Source organism: Lutjanus erythropterus, chromosome 20, assembly GCF_056507025.1.
Source record: "Lutjanus erythropterus isolate fLutEry1 chromosome 20, fLutEry1.hap2, whole genome shotgun sequence".
Taxonomy (NCBI): Eukaryota; Metazoa; Chordata; class Actinopteri; order Lutjaniformes; family Lutjanidae; genus Lutjanus; species Lutjanus erythropterus.
Genome location: NC_139336.1, coordinates 16873786 through 16896415, shown reverse-complemented (window position 1 = coordinate 16896415; position 22630 = coordinate 16873786). Strand labels below are relative to the sequence as shown.

Sequence of the window (22630 nt, the reverse complement as noted above, 5' to 3'; positions counted from 1 at the left end):
AGGAGGTACTCGGTATGATGTCGGGCGTCTCCCGTAGGTTTTATCCGCGACTTCGACTCACATTCCTTTGACTCTACCCGCTCGGTGGGTATACGCTCTGTAAAGTTTCAAACACACAAGCAGACGTCTCAATGTATCGGCGCGTGATGATGACGACACAGATGTCAAACGTGGCTTTTCCCTAGCTAACATGCCTATGTGAGGACTGTAAACTTCTAAGTAAGTATGTTGTTCGGAGCGATTTACGGTTAAAGTTTTGGTCTGGGGCGAGCGTAACTGAAATGAACGTCCGTGTTAAATTTATTAACTACGTGTTCGTGGTTTATGTTGGTGTTTGCTCGCAGTGTGAACAGAAGAATGCGAAGAAACGCTGTATGCACACCCCCGTCACACCGACCTTCACACAACTTCACTTACATAAAGCCTGAGGATCGGTCATTTTGACATGAAATAGTGGAGTGAACACAGGTGTTACTAATTATACGAATAAAGGTTCCCTCCATTCAGCTCAGACAGGGTTAAGGTGGTGCTATTGTGGATGTTTGCCCACTGTAAATTCGTCGCCTCGCTAAACTGAATGGCACCAAGCAGTGTCATTGCAAACACAAGTGATGTCTATTTCATATCAATATAGCTGCAGTGAAGAATGTCTATTGTTAGTGGTGATAATGATATAGTATGTGCCCCAACAATCTTTCCTGCTGTATTCGAGTAAAAATCCACCATCAACCTGAATCAACCTGGTGCCACTTGCAGGGATGGCAGGTATTAAAACATAAACTGTAATAATAACTGAAAGACCTTTTAAAGTCAAATATATCAAAATATCTGTTTAGTATGTAACCACACCTGAAGCTACCCAGGTGATTTTCTTCACAGTCTGCATGATAATAATAAAAAAAAATCTATTTGGCATTTTAACATCATTTTTAATTTTTTAGGGTTATTTTTGTAAAAAAAAAAAAATGTATGTAGTTTCTTGTTACTTAAATAGTGTTAAATGGTGTATTAATAATGTGACCTAGCACTTAAAAGGATGTTGATTAGGTCATTTGCAGATTAAATTGATTATTAATTGACAACAATAATGATAATCAAGTATGCAAGTAATTTATCAAGCAAAATATATAAAAAGGTTGCAACTGTAATTTTTCACAATTTTGTGGCACAATTGAGAGGTTAGCTGATATTTAAAATAATCGTTAGGTGCCGCCCAAGTCTTAACAGTTTGTTTTATGATGCAGAGCATCATCAGATGCTGTTGTGTTATTGTCTGCTCAAACTGTAAAGCGTGCAGACGAGAGATCATGCGGGCTCACCAGCTGGCATCTGCCACTGGAAGGAGAGGTGTGTCTGCAGCTGCTGCTGTGTGTGAAATCTACAGGATATGAGGCTACAGTATCCCACTGAACACCTGTGCTTCAGTTTTTCTGCTTGACTTCCACTCTAAAGAGATCCATCACCGTCCCACATCTGAGCCTATCTGCTCTGCTACAGTGCGCTGTATCATATCTTGCTTGTCAGGAAACCTGCCAGCCATGGATGCCTGTCATGGGTTTTTATTTTAGGTGGTGGTCCGCAGTCTAGCCTAAATATTGCTATTGGGATATGTTAGGATTTCAGGTTAGTATCTGGAGTCAGTGTTGGATTAACACCAGGGATTTGTGTCCTGGCCATAGCAACCACTGAGGACTCTGAGATTAGGATTGTATATGGGATTTTTGGGCTTCAAATAAAGTGAGGAGGAGTTTTAAAAAGATAAACCAATTTAGTGTTATATATAACATTTTAAGCTTTTCAGTCACTATTTGAGTGTTTTTTGTTTTACACAGTCATATTGTGCTAAACTGATGATACTTCCTATTTTTTAAAATAATTTATACATAAATATCTCCAAAATATGATGCATTTGGGAAAGGTTTTTCTCATTTGTAACCAAACTGCCTTTAATGCAGCAGTATGATTTATTTCTCGTCTCACCTTCCAGTTATAAATACACACCTGACAACAGAGGATGTCAGTCAGGCTCCAGAACACTGTGAGCCGTTCACAGCCACTGACTGTGAAAGACCAGCTTTAGTTTGTGTTTATGTCTGTGGGCTTCATATCTCAGAGTTTGCCTGTGCTTGTGTGTTCACCGGGGTTCAGTGACACAGTTCACACTTGAGAGCCTGTTTGCAAGGTGGGAGGTGGTTCAGTCCAAAGAAAAGGAGTGGTTGGTCTCATATTGTTGTGTGATTTGAATGGTTCCCCTTCAGGAATGCCCAAACAACTGTGCGTGGGCTGAGCGTAGACTGTTTTGTTTTGGCCTATAGATTTGTGTGCGTAAGAGGAAGAGAAGGAGCACGTTTGTGATGAAGTGTAATGGCATATAATGAAGCCTGTCAGAGTTGAGTACAGGAAGTTCTACAACAGCAGCCATGTTAAATATGATTTACAAGAGCCTCTTTTCCTCCTCTGTGCTATGTATTGTCAGAGCAGTTCTGATTAAAGGCACAGCCTGCGTTCCAAGTGATAAAATCATTACTCAGTTTATCAATTTAATGTATATCAATAATTGTGAGGACTACTGGTTTTTGTTTGTCTCATATTAATTGTGAGAAAATATACAAAATCATAACCTGACCTTTGGCTTTAAGAAAATTTTGGTGGGCAGTTTTCATAATTTTCTGACATTCTGTAGACCAAATGATTAATTGTTTAGTCAAGAAATTATTGTCCCAGTACATCAGACCAGTGAGCCAGTCCTGTAATGGAATTAAGGTATTATTATGCCCACTATTATCGTGAGGACCCACTGGCAGATGTAGATATAATATACAATGCTTTTCAAAATGCACATATCCACTGATCAACAAGTCCTGTCCTATGTTCTATGAGATGAAAATGCTTTTTTGTAAAAGGCGTTTGCAGCGATGTTACGGCCTCGTCATAATAAATATCCAAGCATAATCACACCCAACTCAAATCTAATCTAAAAGTGGACAAAAACTTAAATGACAATATTTTGAATTTGGATTAAAATTCATTTCTAATATCTTTTGCTTGCTTATTAATATGTACATAAGACCCTAAATTGGATAGTTAGAAGGCTATTGCTGATTTGAATTGCCAGTGGCTTTATCATGAGTATTTGACCCAGTATTCATTACATGTTATTAAGTGTTGTCACATAATGTAAGAGTTTACTTGAGTTGCTTAGCTCACTATTTCCTTTCATTGTTAATTGCGTTAGAGAAGAGAAACATACTAGAACAACAGAACAACAGAATATCCTACCACATACTTCCCCTTATTAAATTCCACTCTGACTTGTATCACCAGTATCTGTATTTATCTTCCAACAACAGCTTAATGTTTGAATGTATGTCTGTGATCTCATGGAGTCCAACCAATTTATTTTTCATAAACAATATTATCACAAAATTGTACACTGACTTTTCATCTTACAGTTAAAAAAAACAAAGTTCAACAATTTGCTTAAATGTTACTCTTTCTACAGTCAGTTTAGTTGCCACTTTATTAGGTACACTTACCTGAAACTAATGCATTTTAATACAACAGTCCTGCAATTAATCCAACCTTCCTGAAGGTTATAAAGTTCAGGTTCGTTGAAACTTAGAGAGGTTGATTCTGCTGTATGATAATTTTGGAGCCTACAGTTTATAGCGCTGTTTTTTTGCATTAAGCAGATGGATGTTTGGTAATTTTTTTCACCCCAGGCTAAATTACAGAAACACCTCTCAGTATAATTCAATGCATTTCAACAGCACCACAAACTACATCCACCAAAATGGTCAAAAAGTTGAATCATCACCTCTGTAACAGTCTAAAACTCCTCCATGAAGGTTGACTTTATCGTAGTACTGTTGTATTAGATTGTATTATATTTATCTCTTTGTACTAATAAACTGTAACTGCAAAGAGATATTGTTGAAGTTGCAAAGAAAAGATGGTACTGACCGGTTTTGTTCTATTTTTGGCACAGATGATCATAATATCGTTGTCAAGAGAAAAAGAGACTATAGTAGTGTGATACAGTAGAACAAGATGTAGGCCTACCTCCTACTGGCTGATATGAGCTATTACTTCATAATGATAGATATTACCAGCAGTGCCCTCCACGTATCTTTGAACAAAGTCAAATGTAATCAGATGTTGTCCTTCTAAAATCAACAAATCCTTCCTTTAACAACATTTTTATTTTCTGCCTTACTTCCCTCTTCTCTCTTGACAGTTATGGCTTTAAATCAGCTGAACCTGCTGCGACCGCTGTTGTGTCAGTCCCTGGTGCGACAAGTCAGGTCTCCACTCGTGGCCACGTCCAGGGTCCGTGCACCACTTCTGTACCCCAGCAACACCACCTGTTACCCCACTGCATGCACCAGGCTCTATGCCACCAAGAAGGCAAAAGGTCAGTGAGGAGACAGGAATTCACCGAAGTGTAGCTCCTGTGGTTCTGTTGGCATCTGTGTGGATTATTTGATTAGATATTATTTATCTTAGATATGAGTCTCCACTATTCCCTCAGTGCTTTTCTTCTCTCTGTCTCTTCATCTTCCAAGCCAAGGCAAAAGGCCAGTCGGCGAAGCTGAATATTAATTCTGCTCTAGTGGAAGACATCATCAGTCTGGATGAAGTGAAGGCGGACATGACAGCTGTTCTCAGTGCACTCAAAGATGACTTTACACGCAACCTCAGCATCCGCACCTCGCCAGGTATTCAGCTTATCTTAGTTTCTTTCTTGGACTCCCAGTCGTGTTGTCTGTCTGCCTCTGTCTCCTTACATCGCTCTCCCTTTTTTATTTTTCAGCCCTGTGTACAAAGTTGATCATGAAAGGCCAAAAATGCACAAATGCATTGACTCTCAAGCAATGTATTGCTGTGGAAGCAGCAGAAGCAGCAGCGAAATGTATTTTAGCTCCCTAAAAACAATCAGTATCTATTGATATTAAAATAGGCGCTATATTTAGAACATTTTCTCCACTTTGCTTTGTCCTCAGACAGCCTTTTCCAACAGGGAACTGAAGAACATCTATGAACATCTTTGCTCTCTTCAAAGCCACAGAGGCTCCTTTGAGTGTGTGTGTGTGTGTGTATGTGTGTCTTTTTTCTGTGACTTTGGTGTACATTACTTCCTGTGGATCAAGGCAGTGGTAGATGAGCAAGTCCGATGTTCTACTGTTTTTGTCAAAGGCGTCTGGAGCAATTAAACAACCTCAGTTCCCTGTTGTAAAGTTTGCTTAGACTCAGAGGGACATCTTTCAGCATCTGCCTGGACTGCAGACATCCATGATATACCTCAAAACAACACAATATGGATGAATCACAGAATAACATACAGCTTCGTTATTTGCTGATTTCTTCTTTCAATTTGAAAAAAAATTGATAAATACCAAACAATGCAAGAATTGTGTATTGACAGCAGTACACTTTTATTATCCAGCCACATTGTGCACTGCACACATTCAACCTTTCCTTCCTAACAGCAAATCACAGGCTTATTTTTACTTTGTTAGGTAGATGCAAACAAAGAGGAAGACTTACTCACTTTTATCCTAAAATGCCTGAGGGTGAGGGTGAGGGTGAGAGTGAACCCACAGTGTGACCTTACCTTGACCCCAGTTTGACCTCTGTTTCCCCAACTACATCCAGGTCTTGACCCTTTGTCTCTGGGCTCTAACAAATGGGAGCTGGGCTCAGGGGAGTCAGAGGTGGGGTTTATAATGGAGGCCCCTGAGGGAAGAGGCAGACACTAGTATCAGACTTTTATTCATTTTCCTCTTCAGATGAAAGTGCAATTTCTATGACATTTGATCTGCAGCATGTGCATTTTGTATACTTACCCACACAGCAAACATAGGCTTAATGTGAAAATGGTGGAATACTGGGGCGTGCTGGAAAAACAGTGAATACTAGGACTTTTTCAGTTGTCTGTGCTTTTAGAAACACTCTCTGCTTCAGCTCCAGATATGATGAGATGATGATAATATTTACTCCTTAGGTATCAAAATTTGGCACCGAATAACAAGGCAGTGTTAAATACTTGAGAGTTGAAGCTATTCGGTCTGTGCCACAAAAGCATCAAATTGTGGTACCAGGCCTTACTTCGGTCCCTCCCTTTAACCCTCCATTACTTACTCTTCTTTAGTTTTTCCAACATTTTCCCATTTTTTTTGTATTTTGGCCTCTGCTCATACCATATTTTCAGTAACCATCTCATACTTGTGAATGCAAATTTCTTATTGACCCACAGGGAAACATTTGTTCTCAGCTCAAGAATTTTTGAGAATCCCCTACCTCAGTCCTCCTCCTGTTTCTCTTGTCAGTTTTGTCTCTTTCTCTCCATCCTGTCATCCTCTCTGTCTCCTCTCTCTGTCTCTATGCCCCTCACTGCTCTCCTCCAGTCCCTCCATCCTCCTCTCTTCTGTCCAGCTGCACAGTAATCCAGGGAGGCAGCAGGACTTAGAGCTGACAGGAGAGATGAGATGGTGGAATGGAATGACGTCAGTTGTCCGACTGTGTGCATGTGTGTCTTGTGCAAAAATGTGTGTGTGTGTGTGTGTTTGTTCAATGAACCTCTCATCTGGCTCTCATTAAGCTTATGAGTACGTGTGTGCGCATATGGCTGTGTGTACTGTTGTGTGTTGTCATGAATTCATACTGTATCCGTGCACGTGTTTGTGTGTGGCAGCGCTTCCAGCAGACAGTCATAGATAGAAGCAGAGAGATGGGATCAATGATATGATGACCACCATATTGTGGACAGTCACAGATGGGTAATCAGGCCCAAAACTGTCTCAGTTTCCATGGAAACTTTGTGAGGTCAGAGTGGACACTGAAGAACAACAGTATTGCCTATAAGCAATAAGCAATACCTGCTGTCAAAATAAGAATATATTTTATTGTGATTTCAGTCCATAGGTCGATGAACATGCCCAGTAAATGAGTGACATTACTGTCTGTGCTGTTTTCATGTTTGCAACTTTTGGTTTGTTTTATTGAGAATTTGTCAAACTTATGATTAGGGCTGTACTGAATGATTTAAAGCTTTTTATTATAAAACAATATTTGAATTCTGCACAGTTGTTTTTGCATATCAAATAATTCTGTTTCAAAACTATTTCTACACAGTAGCAGATAAGGATTAGGCTACACAAATATTATTAGTTGTATACTATCTGTAGATCCCAATGATGACTGAGTAGGATTGTTTCCAACTCGTTTGAGGCAAACATTTCCAACAACTCCAGAGCGTTATTAAGTCCAAAAGTTAAATAATCAAAAAAAGATTTCCAAAATTCACAGAATGGCATTATCTGATGAAATTGTCTGTTTCATTGCCAATTTGTTTCCTTCAAGCCTTTCAAAAACAACATTTTCACTAAGGTCAAAAACCGTCTGCTTTCCTTCTTGCACCATGCATCATTCTATTAGCACCACAAATTACATATATGTTGCCGAAATTGTCAAAGGTAGAATCTGCAACATTGTTTGTAAATGTACCATTCAATACTGGCCCATCGTACCTGGAACAGTGAACGAGACACCCGTAGTGAGAACGAAGCCCTGAATATGAGAAATAAAATGTTTCTCATTGTTTCACAGCAGTTATATTCTGTAGCACACATAAACAAGCCCACATCTGCATACAACACCAGGTTTTGCGTGAATACAGCCAAAGTAATCCTCAGTCTGCTCTGCCTCTGTGTGTGTATGTCTGGGGGTTATACCACTGCCAAACAGGCTGAAGCCCAGAAGCATCCAGAGTGCAGCAGAATATGGAAAATAAGGAAATCCAAGCAGCCTGCAGGGTCTCTGCAGATACAGCTGCTACTACACACTTCTAGTGGGTCATAAGTGATGATTTAGAAGGATTATATTTATATGAATGTGTACATTGTTTTTTTAATGACAATGTTACATATAATGACACAATTATAATGAATTTATTAAAGAAAGTTGATTTAATAAAAAAAAAAAAGACTAGCTCATTTAATCTTACGAATCACTTTATTCAAATTGAGGATTCTTTTCTTTTTTTAGGGTGGTAATATAAATAAACAGACATTCAAAGCTTCATTCAAAGCGCTCAACAGAAGCTTCAAATGTAAAAAAAATGACTTTTGGGACAGCCCTACTCATAAATCTGTTGTTTACAAAGTGGGGGAAAATGTCAAAGTTGACCAAAATAAACTGAATGAAAGATCAATATCAGTTAATTGTGTTTATCCCTGGTATATGAAATTCACAAATGATTTTTCCTGTTGACCTCAAAAACATACTTTTTAGATGAAAACCAAAACATAGTTTACATTTAAAAGTATGTATATTTATATCATATAAATTATATTATCAATATATGTAAGAGATCAATTTGGCAAATTCCTTTTCAGCCAACCCTCCTCTGCTCTGCCTCTTCTCTCTCAGACCCTGTACCCCTCCTCACCCTCCACCTTTGTAGTTAAAGAAATGTCTGCATGTCTGTCTGGTCTCCTAAAGCACTAGCAGATGTGTCGGTCCTCATTGTCAAGGCACAGATAACAAAGACAGACAGGCAGAAGGTCACAGATATGGACACGATCGGAGGCACTATGAGACAGACAGTGGGACGCAAATGGATGTTTGAAGTCAAAGAAAGAGACAGAATAAGTGGCTGACAGGGAGACAATAATTGAGTTGGGCTGTGGCCTTTAAATTAAAGGTACCCATTTCATCACAAAATACCAACCTTTTTATTTTTAATTTCTTCTTTTGCATCACATTTGACTGGTACATCCATGTTTTTGGGCTCTCAAAATCATATGATAAATTGGTCGCATAGAGAAGGTTATACCATTGGCTCACCTCCCTTTCACCCCCCCTTTCCGCACACACACACCACCAGCAGCACGGCCCCCAGCGGGTATGCAGGGAGCGGGTGATGTAAGGCAGAGGTGGAGAAGAAGGAAACAACCGCGTCTGAGGTTAGCCAGATGGAAGAGAGGGAGAGGGGTGGGGGTGGGGGGGGGTGACAGAAGTCAACTCTGTGGGCAAACTTACCTTACCAGTGTTGACAGTGAGGAGAGACAACAGTCTGAAAGTGGTCTGCATTTTTTTTTATTTACTTGTGCAGTCTGTGGTTTCTGCTGCACATTCATCTGTCTGTTTATTTGTTTAGATGTTGTTTGTGTGTGTGTGTGTGTGACTGAATGATGGGTTGTGTGTTCAGTCTGCACGGAAACAGTGTCATAAAACCAGGAATGCCATCCTGTTTGGCAACAGCCCGAACGATACTTGATTTTTGGGGCCGATAGCAATATTGATCCTTGAGAATAAAACAATCTGGTAACTAGGGCTGACCCGAATGTATCAAAGCCTCTATCGTTGCCATGGTAACTGATGTCCAAATCAGTATTCGAATGTTTCGTGGCATGTTTCGTTTTATCTTTTGAAGAGAGGGAGAAGACGACGTGTCAGTTGCACAGAAAAAAATAGAACCAAATTTCATTTATAAATCACAAATCAGTTTCTCTCAGGAGGCTTTACATCCTTCACACTCTGTCCTTTAGACCATGGATACGGGTAAAGAAAGACTCCCCATAAAACCCTTTTAACAAGGAAAAAATGGTAGAAACCAGAGGCAAAGAGGCAAAAGACTTAAGAGGAGTGAGAAATGTAGGTTTTTGTATGGTGTTTAATTAGTTTTAAAACCCACACTTGAAAACCAGACACATGCACATGATATGAGTGCACAGGAAGCCTCCTCATGAGGGCACATTTCTGCTCCACTAACGCAAATGTACAAACTCAACCCTCCTGTCCTCATCTCTCATTAGAATCATAATCATAAACTATAAGTAAATAAGCCGATAAAACTGACCTGCAGATTTAAAGATGTACAAAATCAAGGAGACTGTATTGTACATGGCAACAGTAAAGTGATACCTTAAATTGTCAATGTAGGTAAATAAATAAAGTAAATAAACAATTTAATTTATCCGTATTTTTTTAGGAGCTCTGGATCACATTGTGGTGACGACTCAAGATGGGAAATTTCCTCTCAACCAGCTGGGTCAGATCTCCATGAAATCACCTCAGTTCATTATGGTCAACATGAACAGCTTCCCAGAGGTAAGACAATCACACACACACACACACAAACACAACCAAACACAAGAACACACGTACAGATTCCTCCTAGTGGTATCTATTTGTCTCTCACAGTAACTTAAAGCTTTATGAAAATAATCCAGTGCACAGACAGAAAGACGGTCCTCGCAGGAGAAGTGAGCCAGACCAGAACTCTGAGCCCACTTCTCTGTGTAAATGAAACCTGATCTGCCTCTCTTTCTCCAACTGTGTCTCAGATGCTAATTGATTGATCACTCGGGGAGCCCTTTGTTCTGGGGTGAAAGATAGCAACAAGAGCCTAAACTCTGTGTGTGTGTGCACTAAGATGTGGTTCTGTCTGCGTGTGAGTTGTCACAGAATAGGAAATGACCTCATTTTACCCCCAGGTTAGGAAGGAATGGATTATTTTTCTTTTTGTTTTTTTTTTTTACTCCTCTCCTTCTTCGCCTCCTTCGATTATACAACACTGTACTAATCAGAGGTCCAGAGAGGAGTTTTGTTCATGGGATCAACCAGACTTTGTGGTGGTCTGCAAAATCTAAATATGTTTTTTAGAATTTAACACGACATTATATTTGACATTTGATCTCAGTAGACGATATACAGCTGCCTGGTGCATTGTTTTCATGATGTTTTTTCAGATCTGCTCCTCTTCTCATGAGATGTTCGCAAAGTTCAAGTTCAAACGATTTAGAACCTAAGTGCTGAATTAGTAAACCCACTTAGTAAACATCTAATGTGTTTGTATGTATGATACGGTAAAAGCCTGACAAACCCACATGTGTAACTTCTGAAAAGCTTCTGTAACATAAAGAATCATAGACATGAGGATAAGAAAACATACAGCTCAATTAAATAATGAACAATAAAACCTTACATGTGATGCTTGCTGGGATAATATATCAGAGACCTGCTCTTCATAATGTTTACAGTAATAATTCAAAATTTAAAAAGTAGTTTGCAAAGTGCAAACACATATAGTTAAGTGCAAGAATTGAAATTCAGATCAACAAAACATGATTTACAGCAGCTTCACTCCTAAAGCTCCGGTTCCTGAATTGAACCAGTGTGAAGATGATGCATCGTTTCGATTTTCCAGCTGGACCAGTTTGTGTTCACAGAGGCAAAACTCAGTCCAGAAATTTTAAACGCAAGTCATGTGGTGGAAATGTCATTTTTGGTCAAATATATGGGTCAGTTGGTGGGTAAAAAGGCAACAAACAGCCTAATTTCTACCTGGATATGCATCATGGAGCACCGTCTGGTTCTGTTCATGTTGGTGTTGATCTGGAGCACATATCAGCACACTTAAGAGAATCATGCACATGAATGTCTCATGATGCAGCAGATATTACCTGCTGTCTCACCAAACCTTATGTGTTATCAGTTTCTTGCCAATTCACAGCTCTAATATTTTCTATTATTTACTAATTAGCAATAAACAGAGGCTGATGGGAACATCGTTAGTTCTGCAGGTATTTCATCTTAAACCAAAGTATTGGACTAACTAAAAATTTGACCCAATGGTGGCTGAGACGAGCAAAGTTAATATTATTCATCCCCTGTGAACCATGAATATGTGTGCCAAATTTTGGGGTATCCATCCAGCAGATGTTGAGATATTTCACAGGATCAGAGAGAAATTTCACCTGCTGATGGCGGTTAATGAAAAGTCAAAGAGATCAGATGGACAAGCAATACAAGGGAATTTAATTTAGACTAAATCAGAGGTCTTAAATTGATTTTATAGCCTGTTTCAGAGTTTAGAGACACCTGTGACTCTATCTCTATCTCCCACCACCTTCTCTTTTCCTCCCAGCCACATTTTGTGAATCAGAGAGTTGTGGTTTTGCCTCTTTGTTCTCTTTTGTACCGATATCACAAAAACACATGCAAATCTACCTATCAGTCTCTCAAATCTGAAAATCCTTTCTTCAGCCTGAATCAGGCTGAATGGACTTTCGGTGAGTCGATTTCCTTCCCAGAAACTCTGACCACAGACCACACACACTGACAGACACACTCATGCGCACACACGCTACCCTGTCATGCCCTACGTTACCCATGTCCCACACAGAGGTGAGTCCTCAGTACCCAGAGCTAATAGGCTTATAATGATGCCTATCCATTACCAGGCACTCCAGAGGCCCTGCCATTGTTTTCCATTCATTCATTAAGAGTAGCCTGGGAAGGAACAGTGGAACTAACAACATCTACCAGTATGCTTAGATCACAAGGCAATTTTGTGTGTGTGTGTGCATGTTAAAGCATCCCACCACTTTGTTCATAAAGTGTTTTCTTCAGGACACGCATACGGACTCTCGGCCACATTCCTCTCCACTCGCCTCTTTGCTTTGAACTGGGCCGTCGAGCGTTTGATGTGAAACTTCAGTGTAATTTCTCTTCCTCTCCAACATATTAACCAGAACCTGCACAGCCTTTCCAGAGAAATTCCGCTTGTTTTTTTTCCGTAACCACCAGAGTGGTCGGAGAGGGGGAAACGCTGATGAATTTGATGCTGAGAACAATCAAACATAGGTATGGGCTGAATCTATCACCCCACGCTCAAAGAGAGCAACCAGAGGGCCTGTGCACCGGATGACTTTAACAAAGGAAAAGAAAAGAAACCTCATGAATTAATTTAATGCGCACAAATAAATTTCTTTAATCTTGCTGCCATTTCTTTCCCCCTGCAGAAAAGGGCAGAAGGAGCTGTTGAGAAAGTGGAGTAGATTAGAAAGGGTAAAAAAAAAAAAAAGCAAATCTTATGCTCTTTTTTTTTCCTTCTCATTGCACATTTACACATTTTTGTAAAGCTCAGCTGAGGGAATTGTAATGCGGTTGCAGAATTGGTTTGAGGAGTGTGACTTTGTTTTCAGTAATTCAGGGGATTTGGATTCTTCCCCTTCTTGTCTGTGTGCGCTGTTCAGCTGGAGCTCTCTGATTCTAATGTAGTATTTGCTGGACTGAAGGATTGTGTTGTATATGGTGGATCAAGTTTTTATGTTTCACATATGTGAACGCTGTTTTAATATTTACCGTTGAGTCAACATGCAAGATAATCTTCCTCTGCCTGCCTGCTGGCCTGTCAAATAAATACAAATACGGTTTTAGAGCTGCCTCGAACTAAAGGTTTTCGCTGTCGACAAGTAGTCGTTACTTCAGCTAGGGCTACACAATTAAACAAAAAACTATCAAAAAAAAACTATATGGCCAAATGTAATATCCAAATCCCAGATTTATCATGTCATGCAACCATTTATGATATTAAATTAATTATTTAAATCTATATTTCTTGGGCACAAAGTGAGCCAGCTGTTCATAATATGGTACTGTGTGTACGACTGATTCACTGAGTCACAAAAGACAGAAGTGCTAATACATAGCTTTCACAACTGTTGATGTGCGGAGCAGCCATCTTGGATTTCGAGGTCATGGTTGATGAGGTTCCTACGACTTTTCAAGTCATCCCACTACAGGGGGTGTTCCAGCTGAAATTTCCAACTGGAAACTCAGAAATTCCAGCTATCCAGTTCAAATGGAATGCATCATCAGAATCCTGGTTGGAGCCGCTGTGAATCACCTCGGTGCTTGGTCCTGGTTGTTCAACTGGCCTCCGTCGATCACGGAGGCTGGGTCTGAGAGTAATACAACTATTAACTGAGCTTACTAGCTAATGGCTATAGCACAGTTAGCAGCACTGAACCGGTGACTTCAGTTTTGCGAGAGAAAAGGTCTCTTTCATCCTGGGCTCATGGCAAGGCACAGCTCCTGAATGGAGTCTGAGATGTTTTTTGTCCTCTATCAGATAAATGAATACTTGGTCAACTAAGACCCTTTCACTGGCTAACAGTTTAGTCAACTATTAAGGGTCAACCCTATGCACTTTTTGCTAAAACTCCAAATAAGCTACTATGTCAATTAACTGATATTATCAAAGTATTGTGAGACTCTTGAGCAACACTCCTCAGAACCTCTCAGCAACATCTTTGTCTGATCCTGTGTTGTGATGAGGCATCATTTTGCATTTACAAGCACAGCTGCCTCTCTAGCCAGTGTCCACATTGACGCTGGATCACTCGTTCCCTCATAAAACACAGAATGCTCCGCTTTTCATTTCCCCCTGATTATCTTCCTCCTTTAAAAAGATTACAGATGGTGTTTGGGAAATATTAGTTGCTATTTTTTTCCAACTTTCTCAATAAGCCATTTTAGACAACAGCTGAGGAGAAGGAGTTTTTCTGCAGATGTTTTCATTTCTAGTGACAGTTTTGACAAATATGCAGAAGGCAGGAGATATTCTGTGATCCATCACTAGCCCCATCTATCTATTTCTGTTGATGTAGTTGCTCAATGCAGATCATAAACATGCATTTTTACTTTTGCTCTTTGTGTGGACTAATTTGTCTTGTATTTCTCAAGAAACTGCCTTTTGATCAGATCATCTGTTTATCAAGTTTGCATTTGGACCAAGATTTTTATTCAGTTACACCACAAACAGTGTTACACATGATGATGCCAGATTTTAAGGGAATCTAACATCCAGACACAAGGCTGGTCTTTACAGAACTAAGTTGCATTAAAAAAAAATTACATTTGCGTATAGGAACCTGTTATACACAAGACAAAGTGTTTCAACCTGTCATAGAAAGAAAAGCATGTGTTACTACTAACAGCAATGATGGCTTTTTTTTCTGTTCAAGTGTCCCAGTAAGTTATGACAATGTGCACAGTATCTGGACCCTAAAACTGATGCACCTAAATGGAATTCAGCCATCATTAATTAATAACATAAATGCAATATAAACAAATGCAGTATAAATGATACTGTACGCTACTGTTAGCATAACATGTATGTAGTGGATGTATTTCTCATTGTTTGTTTAAAGAGAAATGTCTAAAAATAATAGTACAATACAGAGGATGATGTTTTGTTTCTGCAACAAAGCCTTTGTTGCTTTTGAGTGGATAAACATAATGTTTAGAAATGGGTTCAGTCATTTGGTATAACTGTCCCTCAACCATGTCAGAATGACAAAGCGCCTGTCTGAAGACCATAAGATATCAACGTCTCTCAAAATTAGACCACAAATAAAAAGACATAAGAAATTTCTCTGTTTAAGTAAATAAAGTTATATGTGTACATGTTTTATTGTCATTAAATCCATCAGTTTAAGATAATGAGCTAAATGAATGTGTGAAGAAAATATTGAGGGTAAATTTTCCACTTATATTTCAGGTAGTATACTTGGGGAAAAAATTAGTAAAGGACTTAGAGATTAAAACAAATATATGTTCTGGACAAGACTGTGGTACCTAAAGCTGAGGACAGGGTTGATGTAATACACAATGTAAAAGTTGACTCTGTTCCAGACTGGAACTGGACAAATGTTAAGAGTGTCGGAATTGAACTGGATTGAATATATATAGTATATCACCCATTAGGACTTTATATATAGAATGTGCCAATCAGAGAATCACTGCAGGCTTTGAAAATTTATTTGCTACACATATGTGTCTCTACTCCAACAGAAGTGAAAAGGACAGAGATTTGAGAATAATGTTCAGTGAATCTTTTTATTTATTTTTCACTTAATTTAAATGACTAGTTTAAAGTGTGAAGGTGGATGCATAGGTGGGTGTAAAAAGGGAGGGACTGTTGGATGTACAGATGTGTATGCATACAGAGGCGCAGTGATACACATACAGCGTCATAAAATTGGTCATTTTATTCCTCTTTTTTCTTTGTACTTTTCAGAACATCTTTACTGTTTAAAAGATGTTTGAGAAACAAGAAAATACACAAGCACAGACTCTCCTGTGAGGTCACTGTAGGTCAACGCCCTGCCCTGCAACCTCTCAGTCCTGTCCCACAGGGCCGAACGCTGACAGTGGCCTGAGGCACTTCCACACTGCACCGGCTTCCCCTGACACACACACACACATATGCACACCACACCCAAGCGCACACACACACACACACACACACACACACACACACACACACACACACACACACACACACACACACACACACACACATACACACCACGACACCTTAATGATTGCCAGCTGGAGCTGGGCCACTACCTGCAGTTTTAGCACTGCTTTCTCATTCACACCAGCGCTCAAAGCAAGCACACATTCATATATCTGTGCGTGTGTGTGTGTGTGTTTGTGTGTGTGCCCCCAGGCTACAGCGGCTGCCGCCCGTGCCCTGAGAGAGAGTAGCATGAACCTTAACCCAGAGGTGGATGGGACGATCATCAAGGTGCCCGTTCCCAAGTGAGTCTCTTTCTGACACACACACTAAGACACACATCCCCAAGGGCTGAAATGCTTTCCTGTATTTAGCACTTTCCTTTGTTTCAATCTTGTCCTTACACTTTTACATTTACATTTTCCTTTTCTCACTCTTTAATATAAACATATTTTAACTTTTATAAGCCCTGACATGATTAGGTTTTATTCAATTTTACTGAATATAATTTTATTCAGTGAAAGTTTATTTTTGTTACTGTAATAAATAAGTTTTAAGACATGTTTTATTGGTAGGCAGACATGATGAAATCAACATCAGCCTCTCACAGCATTATCAGTCTACACTGGTATTGCCATATGTGCTGTCTGATATTCACTGATATGAGTTGTTTTTTTGTTTTTTGATTTTTACAGAACATAAGATTGCAGATTGTTTATTAATAATTCAGGTGTAATAAGTACAAATATTTGTATTTTTATTTATAGTTATTTATAATTATTAAAAATACTGATGAAAGTTTGGTGCCCTGAAGTTTATTGTTGAACTGTAACATATCTTGCCTACATTATGTGTGCTTGTCAGTGTTAACCACTTTTGAGGTATCACTGCAAAAAATGTGTTTTATAATACATTCTGTATATTCTATTCTGATTTATCAGTATTCAAATTTTATTTACTCCCTTATATCAGTATCGGCATTGACCCTAAAATCCAATATAAGTTGGACTCTATTTTTTGTGTTCTGTTAACCTTTGACAGACATTTGACTTTTTTTTTTTTTCATTTTGTACACTAATTAATTAACCAATAAATCAAGGAAATAATCAATGCATTATATAAATGGTCCTAGCTAAAACTCACAATAAGTCTCATCCCTGGTTTTGAATTTCTCCCCATTAATAAATCCCCTCGTCTGAGCCGTAACTGACCGAGTTATTGACTTTTGCAGTATTATATTCTGTAGATGTATACAGACCCCTGTGTTGATTTGAGGGTCAGGTCACTCTCTCTCTTATTCCGGCTAAACCTCTCTCACTTACTCTCTTTCTCTTTTTCTCTGTGCCAAGTCAAACAACCTCATGCAAAACTATCTGTCACTCACTCACTAAACCACTCTCTGTGTATATACAGTATGTTTTTTACATATACACACACATGTGCATGCAAGTATACATGCATAAATGCTGGCTTATATATCTTTGCGTGTGTGTGTGTGTGCGTGCGCGTTGGAGCAGCAGGTGTTAGTCTGGCAGAGGAGGGAGACAAGAGTCAGACTGCTTTCCCCCTGCAATCAGTCTCGGCACGCTCCGAGCCTCCATTTGCATTTCCAAAGAGAAGGCGCTCCTTGATTGGCCCTGGAATCAGTAATTAGGCCGTATTGTTTGCGGTAAATAGACGCTGCACTTGGATTGTTTGCAAATAGTCCCCTAGGCAAAAACAACGAAAAAAAAGCCAATTAAGGACAAAGAGGGAGAGTGAAATGGGAAGTAGGATTTTCTGAGTGATTAACAAATGCAAAGTGAATACAAAGTTGTCGGGATGACGGATGTTTCAGCTCTGGTCTGAGACCTCGGGGAGTGATTGCTGTTTGATGTTTGCTACGAGTCAGAACTAAAATGATTAGACTTGATGCCTACAAGCACTTAACGCTCTCATTTGCACAAGTGAGGACATTGTTTTTTGTTTTTTTTTATCATTTAATCTCTGCAGTTTTGTGTTTTTCCACACAGCACCTAACAAGAATCTGACTAACCCTTTCTTGTTAGGTCTCTCTGTGCACGTTGAAGTTATAGCCTAGTTTATCTTATTTTCCTAGATGTCTGCACTATAGCAAGAGGCGCAGTTTCTCCAACAATGAGAGCTCAGCAACCTTTTAATAAATATTTTGTTATAGCGTGCTGCAGGAATAAGTCCTAAAACATGAAAATGAGTTATCATATTTGTGCCTTTTGGTCCACCCGTCTGGAAGTCAATGGAGATTTAGCATTTTGTTCTATGACATAAAATATAACGGTAAATATGCAACTTTACATGTCTGAAAGATGGCGGTTGCTAACAAGTGGCTAAATGAGACTACAGAGGTTGTTGGAGACATTAAATCCAGGCTGAAATGATTTCTTGTTTGTGATCTGTAGGCCACAGACTAAGTTTAACCATCATAATATGATATACAGTTGTACTGCTACCTTACTTTTTGGAGTAATAATTTCTTAAATCTCGATAGAGAGATGCAGGGAAAATACCAGACGGATTTGTGATGTGTTTTACTCTGAAGCGTTCTGTGTGGCAAAAAAAAGAAGAGCAACTGATTGAAATGCCATCACCTTTGCCTCCAATGAGTGAAATCCTGCAGTGGTGTAACTGGAAGCAAAGGAACACTTCACACATCTATTAGATGAGACAGGTGCGTAGGAGAGAAGCAAGTAGACCTCAAAGTTACTAAAGAAATCCCACACACTGTCTAACATGCAATTTAACATTTATTTGCAATGTTTCAGTACTAGACCCTCATCAGGCAAACAATTTGCGTCAATGAGAAGCCATCTGTAATAGGGAGTGGTTGATAGTCTGCAAACAATAACATTTCCCATGTGAAGAAGGAAAAAAACAATGGGTTATTAAACACACTACAGTATTAAAAGCAGAGTTAGACAAACTCAAAATCAATAAATGTATCCCCAAAATATTTTAAAGCTTAAACAGCATTCTTACAAAATATACAAATCACAAAAAAGTTTATAGATATTGCATTTACAAATATTGCAGGTTACATTTATAAATGAGCTGGTAGGGATGCATTTAAATTGTAAGTTACAGCATAATTGAATTTATAGAACCTCATATCATGGATACAACAAAGCAAGCAGTTCAACAATGTATACATATGTTAGATAACAACAATTAAACTTACCTCTACCTCATCCAAACTGCATACATTAAACAAGTAGGTCCCTCTAAATAAATCCTACAAGCACAATAAATGACAGCAGTGAAAAATACTCATTCATCAGGCTCCAGCATTTGTGGCTGAACCAGTGGTGTAACTGGGAAACTTCATACTTCTCATCAACAGATCATGAAATTGTGATGTTTATTGTAGGTCTAACTTCAGTTACAGCTGCTGCTCCTCTCACTCACTGGAGCAGCTCTGTGTCTCTGACTACAGAGGGTAGTTTTATTATACTGTGCAGTTTATAATTATCTATTATATGTATTATAGTATACTACAGTACAGTATAGTATCAGAAGTACACTAATCAATAGCTGCAGCCCTGCATTAAAACAACATCGCGTCGAGCACTCATTACTTAGTGGTGGTAACATCGAGTTATGTGACTGTGGTGTAGTTTGTTTATGACTTAATGTTAGCTTTTTTACATCTGGCAATTGCTTTTACACTTAAAAACAAAAATCATGTAACTTTTGTTTATTTGAGAAGATTATCCTGCTGAATAAAGCTCGTCAGCATCATAAACTTTTGTTCTCCACAGAGCTTTTGTTTTGCACTAATCCAAAATTCAATCAAAAAATCCCATAGTCTTTTTGTGGAGGGAATCAAAGCTATGCTAACTTCCATTTTGGTCCACAAAAATATGTACATGTCCCATAGACATCAGTTGAGCTAGGCTAAACTCATATCATTCTTCATCATATGTTCAAACTGCACTTACAGTCATGAAAACCATGAGTTTGTGTGTGGACCGCTGCTCGGTATAATCCATTCACCTGTCTGCCAGCGATTCTTACTTTCTACATTTTGGTGTTTTTTTTCTGTGTCAATCTTTTGGTCTTCTCTCTTTCCTCTCATCTCTTCTTTTCCCCTGCAGAGTAACACGAGAACACAGAGAGAACCTCGTCAAGCTGGCCAAACAGTTAAGCAACAAGGCAAAAGACTCGTTGAGGAGAGTGCGTTCTAGCGCTGTCACGCAGGTCAAACAGTCGAAGGCAGGCCACTCGGAGGATACCATACGGCTTGTGGAAAAACAGGTAGGAGACAGGGAGAATAAAAAAGATAACAGTACTATCACACGTTGAGACAAAAGTGTCACTGAGTATCATAAAACTTCTTAAAGGGTAACTTCCGTATTTTTCAACCTGGACCCAACTTTCCCATGTTTTTATCCCAGGAGTGAAACTAAGCTACCACATTATCCATAATGGTGTCAGTCAAAAAATCTGTGCCCGTCTGAGGCAAAAACAAGCACTTTTAGCAGACTTACTGTAATGGTGCACAGTTGCCCAGAAGATTTACGTTGTAGCTTAGTTTTGCCTCTGCATGCTGCAGCCCTCTCTCACAATGCTGGGCCAGTTTCAGAAATTGTTGTCCCATTAGTCACTTAGAGACAAAAACATGAGAAAATAGGGTGGAAGGTGGATAAAATATTAGTTACCCTTCAAATGATAGATCAGACTATGGAAAGGAAGTTTAAAGGAATGTTTAGATGAGTGGCTAGATGCGGCAAATGATTCACAATATTGAGTCAAGGAAATAAATGACAATTAGCGCTTACTAATACCTGAAACTATTGTAACTACAGCCCAAACTGTCCAAGAGTACAGCTTTCTCTGTGGGGAAATTCTAACTAAAGCTTTAAGTCATTTCCTCGTGACAGATCTCCAATAATAATATTTTACTGTTATGTGTAAGTTCCAAGTTCGGCACCAAAGTGAAACATTAATCATCAGTCCGGTTCTGTCACATCGCAGCTACATTATGTCAACATTATGTCGTTCCCATGACATCCACTAGGGGTCGCAAAAGTTTCACTACAGCCTTCTTCATTTTAAGAGAAAAAAAGTAAAGCACAGTGGGCTTGTATCTCAACATTTTATTCATTTCTTTGAGGAAGACTAAAAAAAGGTTGTCATTTTTAAAGTTTAGATTATTATTTAAGATATAATCTTAAAAGGATATCAGACAGGATAAAGCAAGGTGAAGACCTGAACACAAACTATATTCACAGAGCTTTAGCTTTCTGCCAAACAGCCTCATCCTGCATTAGTATTCAGTCAAAACAACCAAAGAGCTAACAGAACAATATCCAAGTGTCAGGTAAAAGAAAACACTGAATTTGACAAAAAAAGGGGCCTAACAAGTTTACATGATTGTTAATTATTCAAAAAATACACAAAATAGACATTAAAGTTACTAAAAATGTCACAAAAACTCATCTCTGATTCAATATTCTCAGGAAATAATCTGCTCAAAATTCATCCAAGCCACTCGTTTTTCATAAACTTCCTGAAGTTATTGTGCTCACTATTTGGGTTCATTGTACAGTTTATCAGGTGTTCGGTATGATTACTGTTATGCACTGTATCTAATTTAAATATGTCACTTAGTCAGGGGTCGTCAGCTTACTCGATGATAGAAAAGGGGTCGCTACAGGAACCACACATGGCCTTGTTTCATGTAAAATCATTTTTTTCCCTCTTCCTTCACAGATTCAGCAGTTCTCCGACAACATTGCACTGGACATCGACAAACAGCTTGCAGCCAAAACCAAGGAGCTGTTAGGTTGACTGTGACGAGGAAAAGAAACACACAGGTCTTTTTTTCATACTGTATCTTTTGTTTAGATATGAATCTGCAGATGGACACAAATAACAGATGCAACGAGTCATTCGTATCATGTTAATAATAGGCTCATGACTCAATGAGTGACTCAATCCCGTACTCACGATGAGCATAATTGTCTGAAAGCTTCACGCAGAGGAACGAGTCTCTGTCCTGTTGCACATGTTTTGGTACTCCTGGCAGAAACTGGGCTTTGGTTCCTGCCCACATCACTGGCAAGGATCTGCCTGTCGCTGCTGGGTGATATCTGTGTTTAACCGTCAGTGCATAAACATAAATTGGCTTGGAAACAACAGCAACAACGTCAGACTGCCAGTCACCTCCCTCCTCCCTTGATACTCTTCCTGTCTTCAAACAAACACCAAGCGAGGGACGAATGGACTTTTAATGGGATTTGCGGGCCTCCTCCTAATCAAACCTCTTGCCACAAGGGCCGTCTGTTTATATAAAACAAGCGCACCCGTCTGAATGTAAACTGGCTGTGGGTTTGTCTTGGTGGCGAGAGCAAGAGAGAGAGTTTGTTCCAGAGACGCAGGATATCATTAGCGTGTTGCCAAACATTTGTTTCACATTGATTCAAAGTCTGTTAAAAAATGCACTTGAGGAAATAAAGGCCTTTAATTTCTGCCCATGTCTAGGATTGATAATACGGCTGCTCTCTCGACAATAAAGTCAGG

The 22630-nt window shown here is 39.1% G+C and overlaps 1 protein-coding gene across 1 annotated transcript; it reads left to right on the top strand.

Moving 5' to 3' along the window:
• The first annotated feature begins 88 nt into the window (after positions 1-88).
• On the top strand, positions 89-22016 carry mrrf (mitochondrial ribosome recycling factor). The gene is made up of 7 exons (XM_084745687.1): positions 89-219; positions 4238-4414; positions 4566-4718; positions 9995-10113; positions 16307-16398; positions 20203-20362; positions 21821-22016. The coding sequence occupies exons 2-7, from the start codon at positions 4240-4242 to the stop codon at positions 21896-21898; spliced, it is 777 nt and encodes a 258-aa protein (XP_084601813.1). The 5' UTR covers positions 89-219; positions 4238-4239; the 3' UTR covers positions 21899-22016.
• Positions 22017-22630: the final 614 nt, after the last annotated feature.